Source organism: Anomaloglossus baeobatrachus, chromosome 7, assembly GCF_048569485.1.
Source record: "Anomaloglossus baeobatrachus isolate aAnoBae1 chromosome 7, aAnoBae1.hap1, whole genome shotgun sequence".
NCBI classification, from domain to species: Eukaryota; Metazoa; Chordata; class Amphibia; order Anura; family Aromobatidae; genus Anomaloglossus; species Anomaloglossus baeobatrachus.
The window spans coordinates 119,597,742-119,623,244 of NC_134359.1; the positions used below are offsets into that span (position 1 = coordinate 119,597,742).

A 25,503-nucleotide genomic window follows, 5' to 3' on the forward strand; every position below is an offset into this window, starting at 1 on the left:
ACTGTAATAATTTTATATGAATACACTGCATTATTTTTTATTACTGTAATAAGGTTGTATAAATACAGTATATATTTTTGGGTTGTGGAACGAATTGTCTGTGTTTCAATTATTTTTTATGGGAAAATTCGCTTTGATATAAGAGTAAAAGGTGCTTTACACGCTGCGACATCGCTACCAATATATCGCCGGGGTCACGTCGTTAGTGACACACATCCGGCGCCGGTAGCGACATCGCAGCATGTGACACCAAGGAGCAATGATCAACGATCGCAAAATCGTTCAAAAACAGTGATCGTTGACATGTCGCTCCTTTCCTTAATATCGTTGCTGCCACAGGTACGATGTTGTTTGTCATTCATGCGGCACCACACATCGCTATGTGTGACACCGCAGGAACAACGAACATCTCCTTACCTGTGTCCAGCGGCAATGCGGAAGGAAGGAAGGAGGTGGGCGGGATGTTACGACCCGCTCATCTCCGCCCCTCCGCTTCTATTGGCCGGCCACTTAGTGACGCCGCAGTGACGTCGCTATGACGCTGAACGCACCTCCCCCTTGAAGGAGGGATTGTTCGGCGGTCACAGCGATGTCACTAACAAGGTATGTGCGTGTGACGCTGCCGTAGCGATAATGTTCGCTACGGCAGCGAGCAACAAATGTCGCACGAACGACGGCGGCGGGTGCTATCGCGCTCGACATCGTTAGCAATCGCTAGCGATGTTGCAGCGTGTAAAGCATCCTTAACTTGGTTTAAAAGCACACTCCTGGAACCAATTGTGCTCGTAATACAAGGTTCCACTGTACAAGGATTTACGAGAAAACTAGCATTTATAGCTAGTAAAAAATATATATTCACGGCAAATGACGGGTCCTTTTTAATATCCTTTTTTGCTCTTCTTTTGCTTGAATATACAGATTTCTTTTACCTTTTTTAAAAGTCAAAGAGGTTCCTGAACGATGTAACAGATTATTCTGGTCTCATTTTATCTTATAAAAATTATTGACACAGTGATGTTTTTTTGTACTTTTAGTCTATAGTGCATATGCTTTGCTATTACAGTCAAGACATAGGCAAGTACCGGTAAAGTACTGAATTTGCATAGGAAATAAGTGCATTACCTTTTTCACTGACTGTTTCTGATATATGTTGAATGGGTTCTTGTATAGTCTCTATGTAGCTGCCTAAAAGAAAAATGTTGTAACTTATCATAATGCAAATGTAACCAACGTTGTACTATTAGGTTCAGTTCATACAACGGTTGAGACTTTTGTCACATGTACTGTGTAGCTGTATACAAAATAAGCTATCCCGTTATAATGTACAGTGCCCAAAGGGGTCTAATGGGCAAAAACATCAAAGGAGACCTCTTGATGTATGTTTGGCAGCTGGTGTCCAAACTAATAGTTATGTGGAGAGGTCCTCTAATGTGTCAATATTCACTTTTAGACTTGTTTCAAATAGGTGGCACGTAGAGGAAGTAAATAGTATACAGACATTATAGCACAGGATCACAAATAATTCTTTTTATGAGGTAAAACATTTTAACACAGCAGACAGGGAAATGTTTTACCACAAAAAGAATCAGCTATGATCCCGTGCTGTAATGTGATACTCTTTTGCTTCCTCCCCGGCCTAGGAGCTGTGGTATGATCACACCATGTCCCTGTACAGTCAGACACGGCCGTTACACAGTATATAGCAGGGGCATATATATAAGATTATCTCAGCACAGGAACAGTTTTTAATCACATCCAATTGTGGAAATTATTATTATTATTATTCCAAGATCTATTCATTAAAATTAACTTTAAAATTTACTTTGTCTGTGGGATAACCTATTTAAGTTTCTCTTAGAAAACAGCCATTGAAAAATGGAGAGCTATACAAGCCCATTCGTATACAGCTATCATCAGTAAAGTCTTTTTTCACATACATGTTTCATTCCTGGTTTTTGGCATAGAACATATACCCATTGTAGTATATGTTCAAAAGTATCAGTGCTAGTTTTTGGGTTGGTGAAATGCAGAGACATCACCTATATGACATCAATGTAAAGTCCATGGTTAACATTGCAATACAAAGGTGAAGCTTTGTAATTTAGTTATCAATACCTGAAAATCACTGATGACATGAGTACCATTTTTGTGTATGTGAACAGACTCTTACATTTGAAAGAGAATTAAAGCAAAACTTTATCACTCACCTTCAACTTGATCTTGATCCTGTATTAAAAGAAAAATATATAATAAACTGTCTGCCAATCATTACATATCATATTCATTGCATAGATGATAAAAATGACAAAATGTGCCATTTACATGATGTTAAAAAATATTTAAAAATTAACTAAAACTGATTCTTTTATTTTGTAATCCAGCATGACAAATTATAAAAGTCTGCAAATCACTTAACTACAGGAGTTATATCAAATCCTTCATTTTTTAAAGTGGTTGTCCAATAGTAGGACAACCTCTTCTCCTTCCATATGCTAGAATGTATGTGCTGGTTTCAGGTTACTCCAGCATCCAATCCCAGACGCTCACTCTGTGACAGCGTCTGTGATTGGCTGTTGGATCCCTCACACTTATAGTAGTGTACAATAAATAAATAATATTAAAAAATGACGTAGTGCTCCGCGGTAGTTTTGATTCTCAGGGCAGATAAAGTGGATGGCTACAGGCTGCCACCCCTAACTGCTTGGCTTTACCTTGGCTTGCAATCAAAATACAGGAAGACCATTATTTTTTTTAATTACTTAAAAAAATAAATAAATAAAAAAAATGGGTGGGCTCCCGCCATATTTCAATCGCCAGCCAGGTAAAACCAGGGAGCTTGGGGCTGGGATTCTCAGCATGGTAAGGCCCAAGCGTTCTGGGCCCCCCACATTAAAAACCGCAGCCCACAGCCGCCCCTGCAAATGCTGCAGCGGTCCTGATGGCGGTGGCACGCTGGGTAATAAAGGGGTTAGCATCAGCTTTGCATTAGAAGCTGGCACTAAGCCAAAAATTCATGGAGTCACACCAAATTAGACATGGCCACAATACATTTCGAGTAAACAGTAAAAAAAAACCACAACACATAAAAAAAAAAATATTAGAAATAAAACAAAAAAAATATAAAGACTCCATCTTTATTATAAAAAAAACCCCTTAGTCCAACGTAGTCCACAGGGAGAGCAATGTCAACTATGCTTCATCGCTCTGTACAGGGAAGCGTCTCCACAGAGCGAGAAGCAGGTTGAGGCCGGAGTTCCACTTGCGTATGACTCGTGCGAGTCTCGCATCAGTATCACCCCGCACACTCTCCGGACACGAGCACCTCAGCTGCATGGAAATACATGCAGCCAACCCGCTCCTGTCAGGAGAGTGTGCAGCTGTGCCGGGTGATACTGATGCGAGACTCGCACGTGTCATATGCAAGTGGAACCGTACCCTGAGGGTATGATTCCACTTGCATATGACTCGTATGAGTCTCGCATCAGTATCACCTGGCATGACGCAAACTCTCCTGACAGGAGCGCCTCAGCTACATGGAAATACATACACATACCTGCTCCTGTCAGCAGATTGTGCGCAGTTCCGGGTGATACCAATGCGAGACTTACATGAGTCATATGCAAGTGGAATAATACCCTGACAGTGATAGTCAAAGTTCAATCGAGTCCATGGCTAAGCCATGGACTCGGGTGAACCCTGACGTCACCATGAACACGGCCGAAAAAAGCCGAAGACTGCTGAGTGACAAGCAGTGCAGTGAATCCCGTGGAATTTATGATCGGACCCAGAAGCAGAAGCGACCGGGAGATAGCGGGTCTGCAGACTGCGTCGTGGGACCAGTAAGTATAATTATAATGTTTTTTAATAATGTGCTTTTTTTACAGACCCTGTACCCGATCTGTAACACGGGTTTCCCAGGAAAACTCGTGTTCGGGATCGTTACAGTTTGGGTTTGCCCATCACTAGTCTTTTGGCATTATTCTGAGATGATATCACAGATTACCCTTATTGTTTATCGTTTTTATCTTGTATATCTTTAAATAAATAGTTACCACTTTAATTCATATGCCGCAATGCATGCAGCTTTTGCATCTGTAGCATAGGTACAGTGTCTTAAAAAAGTATTCAAGGGCCGAGAATTTTACCACATTTTTTTACATTGCAACCACAAACTGAAATATATTTTATTGGCCTTTTATGTGATATAACAACACTTAGTAGTGTTTGTGAAGTGTAAAGGAAATGATACATGATTTTCTAAATATTTTAAAAGTATAAAATTATAAATTGACTATTGCATTTGTATTCAGGCCCTTTATAAATACTTTGTGGGACCACCTTTCTCTGCAATTACTGCTGTAGGTCTTTTATTATATGTCTTTACCAGCTCTGTAAATCTAGAGGCTGAAATATTTGTCCATTCTTCTTTGTAAAATTACTGTAGATCAGTGAGATTGGATGGAGCAGTAATTTTTAAGTCTTGCCTCAGATTATCAATGGATTTAGGTCTCGACTGTGACTGGGTCATTCACACACACATGGATATGCTTTGAGGTAAACCATTTCATTGAAGCTCTTGCAGTATGTTCAGGGTCATTGTCCTGCTGAAAGGTGAGTCCAAGACCCAGTCTCAAGTCTTTTGTAGCCTTTAATAGGTTTTCCTCCAGGATTGTCCCATATTTGGCTCCATCCATCTTCCATTCAGCTCTGACCAGCTTTCCTGTCCCTGCGGAAGCAAAGCATCTCCACAGCATGATGCCACCACTTTTCCGCCACATATAGTGCTGTGGATTTAGCACAAAAAGTTCTACTTTGCTCACATCTTACCAGAGCGGGGACACAGCTAGCATGTGGAAAAAGGTGCTAGCAAAAATTTCAGACTCTAGATGTGCGAACCTGGTAGCACTATAGCATAATAGACTTCCAGCAGTCATAGCAGCGTAACGTGGTCCATCAAAGTATTGACTCATGGGGGGCTAAATACAAATGCACCTCACACTTTTCAGATTTATATTTTTAAAATATTTAGAAAACCATGTATCAATGCCTGTATACTTCACAAACACTTGCTACTTAAGCGGGCTTTACACGCAACGATATCGCTAACGAGATGTCATTGGGGGTCACGGAATTCGTGACGCACATCCGGCCTCGTTAGCGACGCCGTTGCGTATGAAATGCAGGAACGACCGTTAACGATCAAAAATACTTACCATATCGTTGATCGTTGACCAGTCATTCCTATCTCGATTATCATTGTTGTTGCAAGACGCAGGTTGTTCGTCATTCCTGCGGCAGCACACATCGCTATGTATGACACCGCAGGAACAAGGGACATCACTGTACCTGCGGCCGCTCGCAATGAGGAAGGAAGGAGGTGGGCGGGATGTTACGGCCGCTCTTCTCCGCCCCTCCGCTTCTATTGGGTGGACGCTTAGTGACGCCGCTGTGACGCCGCACGAACTGCCCCCTTAGTAAGGAGGCAGTTCGCCGGCCACAGCGACGTCGCTAGGCAGGTAAGTATGTGTGACGGGTGTAAGCGATGTTGTGCGCAACGGGCAGCGATTTGCCCGTGACGCACAACCGACAGGGGCGGGTACTCTCGTTAGCGATATCGCTACCGATATCGCTACGTGTAAAACCCGCTTTAGTATTGGTATAGCACATAAAATCCCAATAAAATACATTTAAGTTTGTAGGTGTAATGTCAAAAAATGTAGAAAATTTCACAGTTGCTCACTTTGTATTAAAACAATACTGCATTACATAGATAACAATGGAAAAAAAACACGGTAGAGTACATTTGGCAAAGCTGCTGTATATAGCACTCAAATACTGCCGTAAGATATCAAAAGTGGAGTCTGCTGATACAAACCATAATTCATAGGATGTAAAAGCCAAAATCATCAAAAAATCTAATAGATATTATTATTATTATTATAAAATATATTATACTATAATAATATAGAAAAAACAATTATAAAGTACCTGTATGGAAAATTGTGTCTTATCATTCTCGTCTTCAAAGGACTGAGCCGTTGGTTTTTGTATTTCTTTGAGAAGAAAAATAGAAACTTTTATTTAAGTACAGTAGAAGGCAAATTGGCACAAAAAGGTATCCTGCTAAAATATAGATACAAATAAACACCTATTCAATTCCATTGTTTAAGAAAAAAAAGATCCTTCTACAACTAGAGGGATGAAGTGTTTGTGTTGTATTTCCTGTGATAAGCTGTAATGCCCTGCACATGAGGTAGGTGACATGGCTATATCAGGAGAACTATAATACATTTCTATTTGGAGGTATTTGGTAATATTATTATTACACCTACTGCATATTGGGATAGGATCTTATAGATGGGAATATGCCTTCAAAGTTTAACTTTCACTGACTGCCATGGGCCCTTTTTTTTTTTTCTTTTTTTTTTTAATAATTAATAGTAGACAACCTCTTTAACTTTTTTTTCTTGCTGTCAGGGGTTTACATTTTCACACTCTTGACATGTACAAGTAAATTTCAAAATAAAAAAAATTACACCCATACCCAAATATTTCGTGGAACATCAAAATTAAACTCAGCACTTCAAATACAGTATGCAGACGTTTTGTGAAATTTTGCATCAAATTGTCATATTTCATAAATAAAATACCCAACACTTCCTTAAATTAAAAGTTAACGAGCACAGTATCCATATGTAACAGATATATATATATATATATATATATATATTTATATATATATATATTTGTCTTTATTAAATGGGCATACTCAAGATTTTAAATTGTTTAAATTAGTCTCACAAATCTCTCAGACACTTTACCAGTGCTTAAAGGGAACTTATCAGGTGCAATATCACCCAGAACCACAAGCAGTTCTGGGTGCATATATCTAATCCCTGCCTAACCGTCCCCGTATCTAGTAGCATAGATAAAGGGATCTTTAAAAAAGTATTTCTACAGATCCTTTATGATATGCTAATGAGTGCAGGATTGTGCTACTCAATGCCCACTGCCCAGCGTCATCAGCGGTGACGCGCGTACCTGTGTCCATTGTCACCACTTCAGAACACCGGAAAATTTGCATGATCAGAAGTCCCAGCACTTTCGGACATGTGCACTAGACCTCTCTGAATCTGGGACACGAACACCCGACTTCATACTACAGATGACCGGAAGTGTGGGCATTGTAATCATGCGCACTGCCTGGCGTCTGATGTGGTGACAACGGACACAGATATGCCATCACCACTGATGATGCTAGGCAATGGGCATTAAATAGCATGTTATCACACCCCTGTGAGCGTGCTAACATGCTAAGAGGGCGGAATGAGTGCAGGAACTAACGCCCTTGCGACTAGTCTCTGCACTCATTAGCATATCATAAAGGATCTTTAAAAATACTTCTTCTAAAGACCTCTTTATCTATGCTACTAGATGCTGGGACAGTTAGGCAGCAATTAGAAATATGCACCCAAAACTGCTCGTGGTTTTGGGTGCATATTGAACCTGACAGTGTCCCTTTAATTTATTTTAATCTATAATACTACTAAGTATCCAATATTTGCATTACATTTTATTGTAATATATCATACTAGTCTGCTAACATTGGTAATGTACTCATGCAGAGATAATCCAAGTTGGGAGGAAAAGGGTAGATACTTTTGTTTTGCTATACATTGTATTGTTAAAAAAAATATATAATCTAATCTGATTTAAAAAAATTGTTTTAATTAATTAAACAGCATAAAACTAAGCAAGTTTGCAACTGACTTGCTCTTTTATTTGAAGTATTCTCCAGCAATGAGAGCTTTTATCTTTCATAGTGTACAACTGGTTTCCATGGAGCACAGCCACTTGTGCCAGACCAGACCCTGGCCTAGAGTGTGTAGCAGCTAGATTACAAGACAGGGGTTTAGGCTGGAAACACATCTATGCGAGTAAAATCGGTCCGAGTTGGCTGAAAAAAACTTGGCTGATTTTAGTTCACGTTAGGTCAGTGTGCAATGCAACTGCACTGCGATCCTGAGATTTTTCTCATGATTGCAGTGCGTGTGCAATGCATGTGTGATCCGTGTGTGATCCTTTTTTTTCTCAGTAGCTGTCATCTGCCATTCAGCTATGCTACATGGCCGCTGACAGCAGCCACAGACAGCCATGTAGCAGAGCTGAATGGCAAATGACAGCAGGCACAGACAGAGCCGCACGATCAGAATGAACTTCACCCGACTTCATTGTCATGCCGCGGCTCTGTCTGTGTCGCGTCCTGATTAGCGGTCACCCGTGAAGGATTCACCGGTGATCGTTAATCTCCTGAGTGACTGAATTGAGAAGCGCGATTAGCGCTGCTGTCACTCAGGTTACTCGAGGCTAGCTGGATCCTCCCCCCGTGACCGCAACTCACCTGTGACTTCATTGCTGTCACTCGGGTGACTTGCTGTCACTGTTAGAGGATCCAGCGGTGGCCGCGAGTTACCTGACTGACATCGGCTGATCGCGCTTCTAGCCTAAGTTGCTGCGTGGAGCTGTCAGGAGCGGTGGTGTTCTTCTGCAGCTCCTGTCACCTTCATGTAGCAGAGCTGGAAGCGACGCGGGATCTCCGTGGATTACGTCGGACAAGGATGGGTTTTTTACGTACTTAATAAAGTGGTGAACGAGGGTCTTTGTTATTGTTTATTATTTCAAATAAAGGATTTTTTTTACTGTGTGTTTATTAACTTTAATTTACAGGTTAATCATTGGGGGTGTCTCATAGACGCCTGCAATGATTAATCTAGGATTTAGTGGCAGCTATGGGCTGCCATTAACTCCTTATTACCCCGATTGCCAACACACCAGGGCAAATCGGGAAGAGCCGGGTACAGTCCCAGAACAGTTGCATCAAATAGAAGCGGCCATTCTGGGCGGCTGCTGGCTGATATTGTTAGGCTGGGGCGCTCCCCATAACGTGGAGCTCCCCATCCTGAGAATACCAGCCATCAGCCGTATGGCTTTATCTGGCTGGTATTAAAATTGGGGGGGACCGCACGCCGTTTTTTTAAATTATTTATTTATTTATTTTACTGCACAGCATAGACACGCCCACTGGCTGCTGTGATTGGGTGCAGTGAGACAGCTGTCACTCAGAGTGAGGGCGTGTCTGACTGCAACCAATCATAGGTGCCGGTGGGCGGGGAAAGCAGGGAATACGAGATTGAATAAATTGCGGCCGGCTTTTTCAAAAGAGGAGAAGCCGCCGGAGCAGTGTGAACACCGTGCAGCGCCGCGCTGGTGATCGGGAATCGGTGAGTATGAGAGAGGGGGGGAGAGGGATAGACCGACATGGACAGAGAGAGAGGGATAGAGATAGTGACCGACTGACAGACCGACCGACAGAGAGAGAATAGAGACCGAGAGGGAGAGACCAACTGACAGAGAATAGAGATTGACAGACATTGTGAGACATCACTCGTTTCCAGTGTTTTAGGAAACATGCGAGAAATGTATTTAGAAAATTGGATGTCACTAGGATGGTGTGAATGCCGTCCCGTGACATCCGATTTTTTACATGCTCCCATAGACTTGCATTGGAGAGACTCACAGTAGAAACTCACAAAAAAGCAGGATGCTGCGATTTTTTTCTCAGTCCGATTTGGACGGAGAAAAAAAATCGCAAATGCGAGCTGAATCATTCACTAACGTGTCCGATTCCAATGCGAGATTTTCTCGCATTGCTCTACTGCGAGAAACTCGCAAGTGAGAAGATGGCCTTAATCTTAACATATCAATCAATCACCTATCTGAAGCCCATTAATTTCTATGGAACAGTTAGCTGCTCATCTCCCTTCCTCTCCCTCACACATTATGTAAATCACATGACAGATTACCCCTTTAATTAGAAGGATTTTTAGTTTTTGAGGTTTCATTTTTTCCTCCCTTTGCTCCAAGAGCCATAACCTTTTTTTATTTTTCTGGTGCCTTAGTCATATTTGGGCTCATTTTTTGGGAGAAACCTGCTCTAATCTATGGTGGAACGTGTTCTATTTTGTTATGTTGCTGCCTGTTTATGATTTATGGCAATGTCATACAGAAGGCAGAAGTACACGTCCCAACTGAAAACATTCTGATAAGACCCACTTAGACTTAAAAAATAACTCATTAGGTGTCAAATACTTTTTCACATCACGTTTGGCCCTACATTGATAGGACCTTTGAATTTAATGATGTAGACGGAGTCCCAGTGTGCTCTGTCATACATAATTTTCGGCTGGATTGCAGATAGAATTGCATTACCTTATAGTTTTAAAGCTAAAATATCAGGTGAGATCTAATCTGAAATACAATAAAACCACAACTAGTATCCAGAGCATATCTCATATGACTTTGGATACTGATGTGTCTTCAACCAAGGATGTACTGTATTGGAATGGAAAGGCCAGAAAAATAGTTAAAGGAATAATTCTTGGATCCAAAGGAACTGATCTTTTTTTGGCATTTTTGTTTGATTCATAAAGAATCTGGCACAAGAAATCTCTATGTGCCTCCACATGCATATACTGGTACAGTGATGACACAGAGGTGCTTTCATTATTATTTTCGATGTTACTATCTATATAAAGAAACCAACAATCTTGACATTTTTAGATTGTCGCACTGATGAACAAGCTCCTAATAGACTGACGTTGTTCTGCGGACATCCCATTATCATCCCAGGCAAGATTATACTGGGAAGAAGCACCAATATATAGTATATGATCAAATAGAAGTTATTTTCTGATCACATATCATGGGCTATGCTCAGGCAGGATTGCAGCTCCTGACAACAGAAAATAAAATGAATCGTTGAAAGATTCTTTAAAAGGAATGCACCAACCTATAGTCTTTTTGTATTCATTTATTTTCTTATGAAGATCCGGTGAAACATAACCAACTGCATTTTCCAACACGTCCAATTTATTCTCAGATAATTGGTCATTTTTCTCCAGGTAGCTCAAAACCTCAAGAAATTTCTGCAAAGGTAATGGTAAGTAATATAATATGGAATAAAAAGTAAATAATTATAAAATATAGTGTTAAATTATGGTGCTGGTGCCTCTTACCTACTGATGCGAAAGAGTGAGAGGTGTCAGAGAATCCTTTTTAGTTGACAGTGAACATACAGTGGGTACGGAAAGTATTCAGACACCTTTAAATTTTTCACTCTTTGCTTCATTGCAGCCATTTGGTAAATTCAAAAAAGTTGGAAGAACGCTTAAAATCGAACCCTATAGGTCGGGATTTCTTGGATCCTCACTCCACAAGTCAGTTAAAATACACTTTCACCTTTTTACTCTGAAGAGATGCTTTGGAATGTCTTCTGTCTTTCATTTATGTCTCTCTGCCACTATTAGCGGTGCTGATTTATGTCCACACTTGGTATTACAAATACTAAATAGTTACTTCATGTACAGACTTTTTGAAATCTGAGAGACATATCTGTGGGATTTTTGCAGCGTATCTTATCTCTCCAGTTTTGTGATTTAGCTTCACTGCCTTTGACTGGGTTGTGGAGTAAAGGCCGCTTTACACGCTGCAATATCGGTACCGATATCGCCAGCGTGGGTACCCGCCCCCATCTGTTGTGCGACACGGGAAAATCGCTGCCCGTGCCACACAACATCGCCCAGACCCATCACACGTACTTACCTGCCCAGCGACGTCGCTGTGACCGGCGAACCGCCTCCTTTCTAAGGGGGCGATTCGTTCAGCGTCACAGCGACGTCACAGCAGCGTCACTGAACCGCCGCCCAATAGAAGCGGAGAGGCGGAGATGAGCGAGACGTAACATCCAGCCCACCTCCTTCCTTCCTCATTGTGGCCGGGAGGCAGGTAAGGAGAGCTTCTTCGTTCCTGCGGTGTCACACAGAGCGATGTGTGCTGCCGCAGGAACGAGGAACAACTTTGTTACTGCAGCAGTAACGATATTTGAGAATGGACCCCCATGTCACCGATGAGCGATTTTGCACGTTTTTGCGACGATGCAAAATCGCTTATAGGTGTCACACGCAACGGCATCGCTAATGCGGCCGGATGTGCGTCACAAATTCCGTGACCCCAACGACTTCGCATTAGTGATATCGTAGCATGTAAAGTCCCCTTTAGGCCGTTACCTGCTGGTCCTCCAAATAAGTTCTCCTTATCACAACTTTGTGATCCTGTTTGTATGAATGTTATAAGTGTTAATAAAATGATTTTGCTAAGATTTGTCGTTGTACAGAATTTTTCTCTATTTGCATCTATTCTTCTGTATATAGCTATTTCCATGTATAAATTATGGCACGGACTATAGTTCCGTGCATGTTGGTTGTTCTAACTACTTATTGCAGCCATTTGGTAAATTCAAAAAAGTTCATTTTATTCTCATTATTGTACACTCTGAGCTCTATCATGACAGAAAAAACAGAATTGTAGACATTTTTTCAAATTTATTAAACAAGAAAAACTGAACTATTACATAGTCTGAAATATCACATGGTCATAAGTATTCAGACCTTTTGCTCAGACACTTGTGCCGCCCCCGTGCCAGCAGCTTCCGCTGCTCGGATCCGGACCTTCTGGGGGGTGGCTCGAGGGTCTCCGGACCCGGGGGTCTCGCGGACACGCCGAATAAAAGGGGGACGTAGATGTACGGGCTAGGCCGTATTAAGTTTGTGACGCCACCCATGGTGTGTGGTGAGGTGGGACACCACCGCTGCTGTTATGGGGCACCTGGGGGAGATGTAGTGGCAGCTGGATGCTAACCCCTCCGTGGGTAGGGATGGTTGCCCCGGGAACCAGTGTCTTTGTGCAGGGTGTAGCGATGGCAAGGGCCGGCGCGCCCGGACGTGCGGGGGAAGGTTTGGTTACTCACAGTAAATGAATCACACAAGTCTTTTGGTAAACCAAGGCGCTGGTGGCCGGCCGCCGCGGCCGGTTGCATTCAGGTCCACCACCCGGGCTGGTGGTCACTGTCCTTTTCCTCTGCATTTGTTTTGTGTATGTGGACTGCCTGGTCTGGAACTCACGAGTCCGCTCCCAGCTGGATATGGCCTAAGGAGCCGTGCCCGCAGACGCTGGCCCGTGGGATCTATGGGCCCTGGTGGTGGCCTCCTATCCCTATCGGTGGGCTGCTGTCTTCTCTTAGGGACTTTGAGTGGGACAGGACCTATAATCCTGATCTCAATCGGTTAATTAGCTAGGCCGTTGGTTTCGGTCCTGGATTCAGGGTCCGAGTACCCCCCTGTGCTACGGTTTCTGGGTCAGTTCCCCGTGTCGGTACTGGCGGGCTACAACCCTATCCCGGTGCACCTCGGTTCTGCCGAGCCGTCTTCCTATCTCCTGCTGATGGGGACCACCATTTGCCACCTAGCCAAGGTACCAGGGCTCCAACCCTGGCACCGTTCAACTTGAACTTCCTCTGCTAGAGCTACACCTAGCTCCAGCCCACACTCCTCTCCTCTTGAACTGTAAACTTGAACTAAAGCTTAACTGCTTGATTTACCGCCCCGGGCTGTCTAGACCCCTAGGTGGGCATGTCCAACCGCCTGGTCCCGCCCACTGGTGTGTCTATCTTTCCCTAAGGGGGGGTGACTAGGGTTTCAGGTCGGCTGTGTGTCACCTAAGTGAGGGATGGTGTCATGCGGGGGCCTAATTGTGACTACCTGGGGCGTCACACACACATATTTAAGTGACATGCTGTCCATTTCCTTGTGATCCTCCTTGACATGGTTCTACTCCTTTATTGGAGATTGGAGTCCAGCTGTGTTTAATTAAACTGATAGGACTTGATTTGGAAAGGCACACACCTGTCTATATAAGACCTCACAGCTCACAGTGCATGTCAGACCAAATGAGAATCATAAGGTCAAAGGAACTGCCCAAGGAGACAGAATTATGGCAAGGTACAGATCTGGCCAAGGTTACAAAAGAATTTCTGCAGTACTCAAGGTTCCTAAGATCACAGTGGCCTCTATAATGCTTAAATGGAAGAAGTATGGGACCACCAGAACTCTTTCCAGACCTGGCCATCCAGCCAAACTGAACAATCATGGGAGAAGAGCCTTGGTGAGAGAGGTAAAGAAGAACCCCAAGATCATTGTGGCTGAGCGCCAGAAATGCAGTAGAGAGATGGGAGAAAGTTCCATGAAGTCAACTATAACTGCAGCCCTCCATCAGTCGGGCCTTTATGGCAGAGTGGCCCGACGGAAGGAAGCCTCTTCTCAGTGCAAGACATATGAAAGTCCACATAGAGTTTGAAAAAAAACACATGAAGGACTCCCAGACTATGAGAAATAGGATTCTCTGGTCTGATGAGATGAAGATAGAACTTTTTGGTGATAATTCTAAGCGGTATGTGTGGAGAAAGCCAGGCACTGCTCATCACCTGCCAATACAATCCCAACAGTAAAACATGATGGTGGCAGCATCATCCTATGGGGGTGGTTTTCAGCTTTAGGGACAGAATGACTGGTTGCAATTGAAGAAAAGATTAATGCAGCCAAGTACAGATAAATCCTGGAAGAAAACCTCTTCCAGAGTGGTCTGGAACTCCCTCAGACCTGGCTGAAGGTTCACTTTCCAACAAGACAATGACCCTAAGCACAAGGCTAAAATAACAAAGGAGTGGCTTCAGAAAAACTCTGTGACCATTCTTGACTGGCCTAGCCAGACCCCTGACCTAAACCCAATTGAGCATCTGCCGAGAGACCTGAAAATGGCTGTCTACCAACGTTCACCATCCAACCTGACAGAACTGGAGAGGATCTGCAATGAAAAATAGCAGAGGATCCCCAAAGGTGTGAAAAACTTGTTGCATCATTCCCAAGAAGACTCATGGCTGTACTAGCTCAAAAGGGTGCTTCTACTCAATACTGAGCAAAGGGTCTGAATACTTATGACCATGTGATATTTCAGTTTTTATTTATTAAATTTGCAAAAGTTTCTACATTTCGGGTTTTTTTCTGTCAGGATGATGTGCAGAGTGTACATTAATGAGAAAAAAATAAACTTTTTTGAATTTGCCAAATGGTTGCAATGAAACAAAGAGTGAAAAATGTAAAGGTGTCTGAATACTTTCTGTACCCACTGTAAATATTCATAGATTGGAATCCTAAACCAAATATTAAACCTCTTGTGCTTTTATTTCTTTACCTTATCTGCTTTGGTGTGCCTAATCTTCAGCTACCTCCAAAACACAGTTGATATAATCATGCAGCATTTTTTAATGTCAATCTAATACAGTGCCTACAAGTAGTATTCAACCCCCTGCAGATTTAGCAGGTTTGATAAGATGCAAATAAGTTAGAGCCTGTAAACTTCAAACAAGAGCAGGATTTATTAACAGATGCATAAATCTTACAAACCAACAAGTTATGTTGCTCAGTTAAATTTTAATAAATTTTCAACATAAAAGTGTGGGTCAATTATTATTCAACCCCTAGGTTTAATATTTTGTGGAATAACCCTTGTTTGCAATTACAGCTAATAATCGTCTTTTATAAGACCTGATCAGACCGGCACAGGTCTCTGGAGTTATCTTGGCCCACTCCTCCATGCAGATCTTCTCCAAGTTATCTAGGTTCTGTGGGTGTCTCATGTGGACTTTAATCTTGAGCTCCTTCCACAAGTTTTCAATTGGGTTAAGGTCAGGAGACTGACTAGGCCACTGCAACACCTTGATTTTTTCCCTCTTGAACCAGGCCTTGGTTTTCTTGGCTGTGTGCTTTGGGTCGTTGTCTTGTTGGAAGATGAAATGACAACCCATCTTAAGATCCTTGATGGAGGAGCGGAGGTTCTTGGCCAAAATCTCCAGGTAGGCCGTGCTATCCATCTTCCCATGGATGCGAACCAGATGGCCAGGCCCCTTGGCTGAGAAACAGCCCCACAGCATGATGCTGCCACCACCATGCTTGACTGTAGGGATGGTATTCTTGGGGTCGTATGCAGTGCCATCCAGTCTCCAAACGTCACGTGTGTGGTTGGCACCAAAGATCTCGATCTTGGTCTCATCAGACCAGAGAACCTTGAACCAGTCTGTCTCAGAGTCCTCCAAGTGATCATGAGCAAACTGTAGACGAGCCTTGACATGACGCTTTGAAAGTAAAGGTACCTTACGGGCTCATCTGGAACGGAGACCATTGCGGTGGAGTACGTTACTTATGGTATTGACTGAAACCAATGTCCCCACTGCCATGAGATCTTCCCGGAGCTCCTTCCTTGTTGTCCTTGGGTTAGCCTTGACTCTTCAGACAAGCCTGGCCTCGGCACGGGTGGAAACTTTCAAAGGCTGTCCAGGCCGTGGAAGGCTAACAGTAGTTCCATAAGCCTTCCACTTCCGGATGATGCTCCCAACAGTGGAGACAGGTAGGCCCAACTCCTTGGAAAGGGTTTTGTACACCTTGCCAGCCTTGTGACTCTCCACGATCTTGTCTCTGATGGCCTTGGAATGCTCCTTTGTCTTTCCCATGTTGACCAAGTATGAGTGCTGTTCACAAGTTTGGGGAGGGTCTTAATTAGTCAGAAAAGGCTGGAAAAAGAGATAATTAATTCAAACATGTGAAGCTCATTGTTCTTTGTGCCTGAAATACTTCTTAATACTTTAGGGGAACCAAACAGAATTCTTGTGGTTTGAGGGGTTGAATAATAAATGACCCTCTGAATAAACTTTTCGCAATTTAAAAAAAAAATAACATTCTTTTTTTGCTGCAGTGCATTTCACACTTCCAGGCTGATCTACAGTCCAAATGTCACAATGCCAAGTTAATTCTGAATGTGTAAACCGGCTAAATGTGCAGGGGGTTGAATACTACTTGTAGGCACTGTATATGGCAGACTACATGAATAATCTTGTTTTCTAGTTTAAAATGGAGCCAGACCCAGAATTTTTCACATTGTATTTGTAGTGTTTTTTTCGGAGGTATATACCGTTTGAAAGATATCCTATAACTGTAAAGAAGGGAATTTTGTTTACTTACCGTAAATTCCTTTTCTTCTAGCTCTAATTGGGAGACCCAGACAATTGGGTGTATAGGCTATGCCTCCGGAGGCCGCACAAAGTACTACACTTAAAAGTGTTAGGCCCCTCCCCTTCTGCCAATACACCCCCCGTGCTCCCACGGGCTGCTCAGTTTTGGTGCAAAAGCAAGAAGGAGGAAAAAATAATTATAAACTGGTTTAACTTCAATCCGAAGGAAACTCGGAGAACTGAAACCATTCAACATGAACAACATGTGTACACAAAAAAACAGGGGCGGGTGCTGGGTCTCCCAATTAGAGCTAGAAGAAAAGGAATTTACGGTAAGTAAACAAAATTCCCTTCTTCTTTTTCGCTCTATTGGGAGACCCAGACAATTGGGACGTCCAAAAGCAGTCCCTGGGTGGGTAAAATAATACCTCGTAAGAGAGCCGTAAAACGGCCCTTTCCTACAGGTGGGCAACCGCCGCCTGAAGGACTCGTCCACCTAGGCTGGCATCTGCCGCAGCATAGGTATGCACCTGATAGTGCTTCGTGAAAGTGTGCAGGCTCGACCAGGTAGCCGCCTGACACACCTGTTGAGCCGCAGCCTGGTGCCTAAAAGCCCAGGACGCTCCCACGGCTCTGGTAGAATGGGCCTTCAGCCCTGAGGGAACCGGAAGCCCATCCGAACGGTAAGCTTCGATAATTGGCTCCTTGATCCACCGAGCCAGGGTTGATTTGGAAGCCTGTGACCCTTTACGCTGGCCAGCGACAAGGACAAAGCCGAGCGGCGCAGGGGCGCCGTACGAGAAATGTAGAGTCTGAGTGCTCTCACCAGATCTAACAAGTGCAAATCCTTTTCACATTGGTGAACTGGATGAGGATAAATAGAGGGTAAGGAAATATCCTGATTGAGATGAAAGGGGGATACCACCTTAGGGAGAAACTCCGGAACCGGACGTAGAACCACCTTGTCCTGGTGAAAAACCAGAAAAGGGGCTTTGCACGACAACGCTGCTAGCTCAGACACTCTCCGAAGTGAAGTGACTGCTACTAGAAAAAACCATTTTCTGCGAAAGGCGTGAGAGAGAAATATCTCTCATTGGCTCGAATGGTGGTTTCTGAAGAACCATCAGCACCCTGTTTAGATCCCAGGGTTCTAACGGCCGCTTGTAAGGTGGAACGATGTGACAAACACCCTGCAGGAACGTGCGTACCTGTGGAAGTCTAGCTAGGCGCTTCTGGAAAAACACAGAGAGCGCTGAAACTTGTCCCTTAAGGGAACCGAGCGACAAATCCTTTTCCCGTCCAGATTGAAGGAAGGACAGAAAAGTAGGTAATGCAAATGGCCAGGGAGAAAAACCCTGAGCAGAGCACCACGACAGGAAAATTTTCCACGTCCTGTGATAAATCTTGGCGGACGTTGGTTTCCTAGCCTGTCTCATAGTGGCAATGACTTCTTGAGATAACCCTGAAGACGCTAGGATCCAGGACTCAATGGCCACACAGTCAGGTTGAGGGCCGCAGAATTCAGATGGAAAAACGGCCCTTGAGACAGCAAGTCTGGTCGGTCTGGTAGTGCCCACGGTTGGCCGACCGTGAGATGCCACAGATCCGGGTACCACGACCTCCTCGGCCAGACTGGAGCGACGAGGATGGCGCGGCGGCAGTCGGCCCTGATCTTGCGTAACACTCTGGGCAACAGTGCCAGCGGAGGAAACACATAAGGGAGCTGAAACTGCGACCAATCCTGAACTAAGGCGTCTGCCGCCAGAGCTCTGGGATCTTGAGACCGTGCCATGAACGTTGGTACCTTGTTGTTGTGCCGGGACGCCATGAGGTCGACGTCCGGCACCCCCCAGCGGCAACAGATCTCCTGAAACACGTCCGGGTGAAGGGACCATTCCCCTGCGTCCATGCCCTGGCGACTGAGATAATCTGCTTCCCAGTTTTCCACGCCTGGGATGTGAACTGCGGATATGGTGGAGGCCGTGGCTTCCACCCACATCAAAATCCGCCGGACTTCCTGGAAGGCTTGTCGACTGCGTGTGCCGCCTTGGTGGTTGATGTATGCCACCGCTGTAGAATTGTCCGACTGAATTCGGATCTGCTTGCCTTTCAGCCACTGCTGGAACGCTTTCAGGGCAAGATACACTGCCCGAATTTCCAGAACATTGATCTGAAGCGAGGACTCTTGCCGGGTCCACGTACCCCGAGTCCTGTGGTGGAGAAAAAACCGCTCCCCACCCTGACAGACTTGCGTCCGTCGTGACTACTTCCCAGGATGGGGGTAGGAAGGATTTCCCCTTCGACAATGAAGTGGGAAGAAGCCACCACCGAAGGGAAGCTTTGGTCGCCTGAGAGAGGGAGACGGTCCTGTCGAGGGACGTCGGCTTCCTGTCCCATTTGCGTAGGATGTCCCATTGAAGAGGACGCAGGTGAAACTGCGCGAAAGGGACTGCTTCCATTGCTGCCACCATCTTCCCCAGGAAGTGCATGAGGCGCCTCAAGGGGTGTGACTGGCCTTGAAGGAGAGATTGTACCCCTGTCTGTAGTGACCGCTGCTTGATCAGCGGAAGCTTCACTATCGCTGAGAGGGTATGAAACTCCATGCCAAGGTATGTGAGCGATTGGGCCGGTGTCAGATTTGACTTTGGAAAATTGATGATCCACCCGAAACTCTGGAGAGTCTCCAGGGTAGCGTCGAGGCTGTGTTGGCATGCCTCTAGAGAGGGTGCCTTGATCAACAGATCGTCCAAGTACGGGATCACCGAGTGACCCTGAGAATGGAGGACCGCTACTACAGTAGCCATAACCTTGGTGAAAACCCGTGGGGCTGTTGCCAGGCCGAATGGCAGTGCCACGAACTGCAGGTGTTCGTTTCCTATGGCGAAGCGCAAGAAGCGCTGGTGCTCTGGGGCAATCGGAACGTGGAGATAAGCATCTTTGATATCGATCGATGCAAGGAAATCTCCTTGGGACATTGAGGCGATGACGGAGCGAAGGGATTCCATCCGGAACCACCTGGTCTTTACGTGTTTGTTGAGAAGTTTCAGGTCTAGGACAGGACGGAAAGACCCGTCCTTCTTTGGGACCACAAACAAGTTGGAGTAAAAACCGTGGCCCTGTTGATGAAGAGGAACAGGGACCACCACTCCTTCTGCCTTCAGAGTGCCCAGCGCCTGCAGAAGAGCCTCGGCTCTCTCGGGAGGCGGGGAAGACCTGAAGAATCGAGTCGGGGGACGAGAGATGAACTCTATCTTGTAACCGTGAGACAGAATGTCTCTCACCCAGCGGTCTTTTATTTGTGGCAGCCAGGTGTCGCAAAAGCGGGAGAGCCTGCCACCGACCGAGGATGCTACTAGAGGAGGTAGAAGTCATGAGGCAGCCGCTTTGTTAGCGGTGCTCCCAATGGCCTTTTTAGGACGTGACTTAGACCGCCATGCATCAGAGTTCCTTTGTTCTTTCTGAGACCTTTTGGACGAGGAGAATTGGGACCTGCCCGCGCCCCGAAAGGACCGAAACCTCGACTGCCCTCTCCTCTGTTGGGAGAGGTTCTGCTTGGGCTGGGGTAAGGATGTATCCTTTCCCTTGGATTGTTTGATGATTTCATCCAGGCGCTCGCCAAAGAGCCTGTCGCCAGAAATTGGCAAACCGGTTAAACGCTTTTTTGGAAGCGGAATCTGCCTTCCACTCCCGTAGCCACAAGGCCCTGCGGACTACTACCGAATTGGCGGTCGCAACTGCCGTACGGCTCACAGAGTCCAGGACAGCATTCATAGCGTAAGACGCAATTGCCGAGGTCTGGGAGGTAATGGAAGCCACTTGTGGCGCGGCCGCTTCAATTTTCGCTTGACCTGCTGATATAGCTTGTAGCGCCCATACGGCTGCGAATGCTGGGGCAAAAGAAGCTCCGATAGCTTCATAGATGGATTTCATCCAGAGCTCCATCTGCCTGTCAGTGGCATCTTTAAGCGAGGCCCCACTGCAAGTATGGATCTAGCCGCCAGTCTGGAGATTGGAGGATCCACTTTGGGACATTGAATCCAACCTTTAACCACTTCCGGGGGAAAAGGATAACGTGTATCCTTAAGGCGCTTAGAGAAACGCTTATCCGGACAAGCATGGTGATTCTGGATTGCCTCTCTGAAATCGGAGTGGTCTAGAAACATACTCTGTGTACGCTTGGGGAACCTGAAGCGAAATTTCTCCTGCTGAGAATCAGACTCCTCCGCCGGAGGGGCTGAGGGAAGAATATCCAGCAACTGATGAATGGATGCAATAAGATCATTCACTATGGCGTCCCCGTCTGGAGAATTAAGATTGAGAGCGCTCCCAGGATCAGAATCCTGATCAGCTGTTTCCGCATCATCAACCAGAGAATCCCCCCGCTGAGACCCTAAACAATATGATGTCGAGGGAAATTCTAAGCGGGCTCGCTTAGACGATCTGGGGCTAGGTTCTAAGTCCGAACCCTCCGTCTGGGATGTATGAGATACCCCGTGAGGACATTGTTGGTCCAACTGAGGGGGGTCAGGGAACAATGATTCAACAGAGTCCCTTTGCTGAGATACCGGTCTGGACTGCAAGGCTTCTAGTATCTTAGCCATAGTCTCAGAGCGTTGATCCTTAAAGGCTGCAAACTCAGTCCCCGTCACCTGGACAGTGTCAACAGGTGGCTCCCCCTGGGCCCCTCTTAGCAGAGGATCCGGCTGAGGAAGTGTCACAGGGGTCGAACACTGTACACAATGAGGGTCAGTGGAACCTGCCTGTAGCTGGGTCTTACATGCGGCGCAGGCAACATAATAAGCCTGTGTTTTGGCACCCCTGCCTTTTATGGGCGCCATGCTATAGTTTTCCCTGAGTAACACAATAGGGTATATAGCCAGAAAGAACTGTGCTCATACAGTGTAAATTATATACAGTACACAAACAATGTACCCATACAATACAGCACCATGGGGCTAGCACCACATGTGCTGTTTACCAGCCGCCTAAGCGGTTGTGAGGCCACCAGAGACCGTGTCTGGGTCTCCCATGAATATGTCCCTCTCTGCAGCGTCGGTGGAGCTGACAGGAATGGCTGCGGCGTCCTGACGAGCTGAGGAAGCTGTGGGCGTGGCCTAGAAAGAGCGCGAAACGGGCGCTCATACTGTGTACAGTGAGGGGAGTGGAGCATGTAAATCATACTCCAGCCCTCATTGCTGCTCGCTCCGTGCAGCGTCCCGCCCTTCCCCTGCCTGTCAGGGCTGAGGGCGGGATAAAAATAGGGAAACTAGGCCGCAATGAAGCCGGGGACTGTAGTAATAAACGCGGCCGCCGTAAAAGCGCGGTCGCGTGAAAGTCCCCGGCGAACTACAAGTCCCAGCCGCGCCGCAGTGTCCCGTGGCAACGGCGGTCAGTGCGGTAGCCCTTACATATAAACACACTCAGCGACGCTGAGTGTGTAATGGCACATATAGACCCGGTCAGCGCCGCGGTCCCTGGTGCACTAGCACACCCAGCAAAGCTGAGGTGATGCCGTGCGCGGTCCCCATAGGGATACAGAGTACCTTTAAGATGCAGGGCCATGTCCCTGAACGGTATCGGCTCCTATCCATCAGGCTCCACAGGAGTTGTGGATGAAGCCCGGTCTCAGTGCCTGGAGACCGATAAGATCCCACTTCACCCAGAGCCCTAAGGGGGATGGGGAAGGAAAAACAGCATGTGGGCTCCAGCCGCCGTACCCGCAATGGATACCTCAACCTTAACAACACCGCCGACAAAAGTGGGGTGAGAAGGGAGCATGCTGGGGGCCCTATATGGGCCCACTTTTCTTCCATCCGACCTAGTCAGCAGCTGCTGCTGACTAATCTGTGGAGCTGTGCTGTGCGTGTCTGACCTCCTTCGCACAAAGCAAAAACTGAGCAGCCCGTGGGAGCACGGGGGGTGTATTGGCAGAAGGGGAGGGGCCTAACACTTTTAAGTGTAGTACTTTGTGTGGCCTCCGGAGGCATAGCCTATACACCCAATTGTCTGGGTCTCCCAATAGAGCGAAAAAGAAATAGGCCAAAATATAGATGGCACAGTGGCATCTGTTATTCATAAGTTCCCAAGTTAACAAAGTGTATATAGTATTAGTCATACACTTAAATAATTATTGGACAAATCAGTTGTTAAGAAAATTTTGGGAAATTCAATAAGATCACAATTGCAAATGTTGTCACCCATCAAGCTTAAACTCCATACAGAAAAATGTATTTATACAGCTAATAAATTTGCCTCTGTCAGAGTGAGAAATGCATATTCATAATGGCATTCAAGACCCTAACCCCTTCACCCACCGCCATTTTCCATTTTTCGTTTTCTCCTCACCTTCTTCCAAAAGCCATAACGTTTTTATTTTTCCGTCAATATTGCCATATGAGGGCTTGTTTTTTATAGGACAAGTTGTACTTTTGATTGAAACCATTAGTTTTACTATATAGTGTACAAAACAATGAGAACAAATTCCAACCGTGGTGAAATAGCAAAAAAAGTGCAATCACAATTGTTTTTGAGTTTTTTTTATTTACTATGTTCACTATAATGGTAAAACTGACATGGCATTATGATTCCCCAGGTCGGTTTGAGTTCAAAGATACCAAACATGTAGTTTTACTTTTTGTCTAAGGGGTGAAAAAAAAAAAGAGTTGCACTTTTGTCGCCGTTTTCCGAGACCCGTAGTGTTCTCGTTTTTCGGGATCCGGGGCTCACTTATGGCTTATTTTTTGCATCTTAACCCCTTTAGGACGAAGCCAGTTTTGTACTTAATGACCAGGCCATTTTTTGCAATTCTGACCAGTGTCACTTTATGAGGTCATAACTCTGGAACGCTTCAACGGATCCCGGTGATTCTGACATTGTTTTTTCGTGACATATTGTACTTCATGATAGTTATAAATTTAGAACGATATTTTTTGCTTTTATTTGTGAAAAAATCGGAAATTTGATGAAAATTTTGAAAATTTTGCAATTTTCAAACTTTTAATTTTTATGCCCTTAACCCAGAGAGTTATGTCACACAAAACAGTTAATAAATAACATTTCCCACATGTCTACTTTACATTAGCGCAATTTCTGAAACAAAATGTTTTGGGGTTAGGAAGTTAGAAGGGGTCAAAGTTCATCAGCAATTTCCCATTTTTTCAACAAAATTCACAAAACCATTTTTTTAGGGACCACATCACATTTGAAGTGACTTTGAGAGGCCTAAGTGACAGAAAATACCTAAAAGTGACACCATTCTCAAAACAGCACGCCTCAAAGTACTCAAAACCACATCCAAGAAGTTTATTAACCCTTCAGGTGCTTCACAGGAACTAAAGCAAAGTGGAATGAAAAAAAGCAAAAAATAAAATTTTACCTAAAATGTTGCTCTACCCCAAATTTATTCACTTTTAGAAGAAATAACACAACAAAATGAACCCCAAAACTTGTTACCCACTTTCTTATGAACGCGCCAATACCCCACATGTGGTCAGAAACCTTTGTTTGGACAAATGGGAGGGCTCGGAACAGAAGGAGCAATATTTGAATTTTGGAAAGCAAATTTGGCTGAAATAGATTGCGGGCACCATGTTGCATTTACATGTCCGCCAAGGTACCTAAACAGCAGAAACCCCTCACAAGTGACACCATTTTGGAAACTAGACCCCTTAAGGCTTCTATCTAGGGGTATAGTGAGCATTTTGGATACACAGGTACTTCACAGATTTTGATAACGTTACGTTGTCACATTGAAAATTTTCATTTTTTTCTCAAAAATGTTGCTTTAGCATCAATTTTTTCACTTTTTCAAGAGGTAATTCCAAAAATGTGACCCCAATGTTTGTTACCCACTTTTTTATGAGCGCGGTGATACCTCACATGTGGTCTGAAACCTTTGTTTGGAGAAATGGGAGGGCTTGGAACGGAAGGAGCAATATTTGAATTTTGGAAAGGAAATTTGGCTGAAAAAGATTGCGGGCACCATGTCGCATTTGGAGGACCCCTAAGGTACGTAAACAGCAAAAAAACACCACAAGTGACCCCATATTGGAAACTAGGCCCCTCAAGGAATTTATCTTGATGTTTGGTGAGTACCCTGAACCCCCAGGTGCTTTACAGAAGTTTATAACGTTGAGCCATGAAAATAAAAAAATAAAATTTTACCACAAAATTGTTACTTCAACCAGGTAGCTTTTTTTTTCACAAGGGTAACAGGAAAAAAATCACCATGAAATTTATTGCGCAATTTCTCCTGAGTTTGTTGATATCTTGTATGTGGTGGAAATCAACTGTTTGGGCACACTACAGGGCTCAGAAGAGAAGGAGTGCAATTTGACTGCAAAATTGGCTGGAATCAATAGCGGACGCCATGTTGCATTAGGAGAACCCCTGAGGTGCCTAAGCAGTGGAGGTCCCCCACAAGTGACCCCATTCTGGAAATAAGACCCCTCAAGGCTTTAATCTAGGTGTATATTGAGCATTTTGAATACACGAATACTTCACAGAATTTGATAAGCTTAGGTTGCCATATTGAAATTTTCATTTTT

The 25,503-nt window shown here is 44.7% G+C and overlaps 1 protein-coding gene across 1 annotated transcript in view; it reads right to left on the bottom strand.

Moving 5' to 3' along the window:
• The window catches only part of LOC142245980 (caspase-8-like), an 83,907-nt gene that overhangs the window by 19,187 nt on the left and 39,217 nt on the right, over positions 1-25,503 (bottom strand). Inside the window, exons 4-7 of the mRNA XM_075318987.1 lie at positions 10,850-10,985; positions 5,989-6,053; positions 2,208-2,226; positions 1,123-1,185 (exon numbers count right to left, since the gene is read on the bottom strand). Coding sequence (XP_075175102.1) covers positions 1,123-1,185; positions 2,208-2,226; positions 5,989-6,053; positions 10,850-10,985 — 283 coding nt within the window. The remainder of the gene's footprint in view (positions 1-1,122; positions 1,186-2,207; positions 2,227-5,988; positions 6,054-10,849; positions 10,986-25,503) is intronic.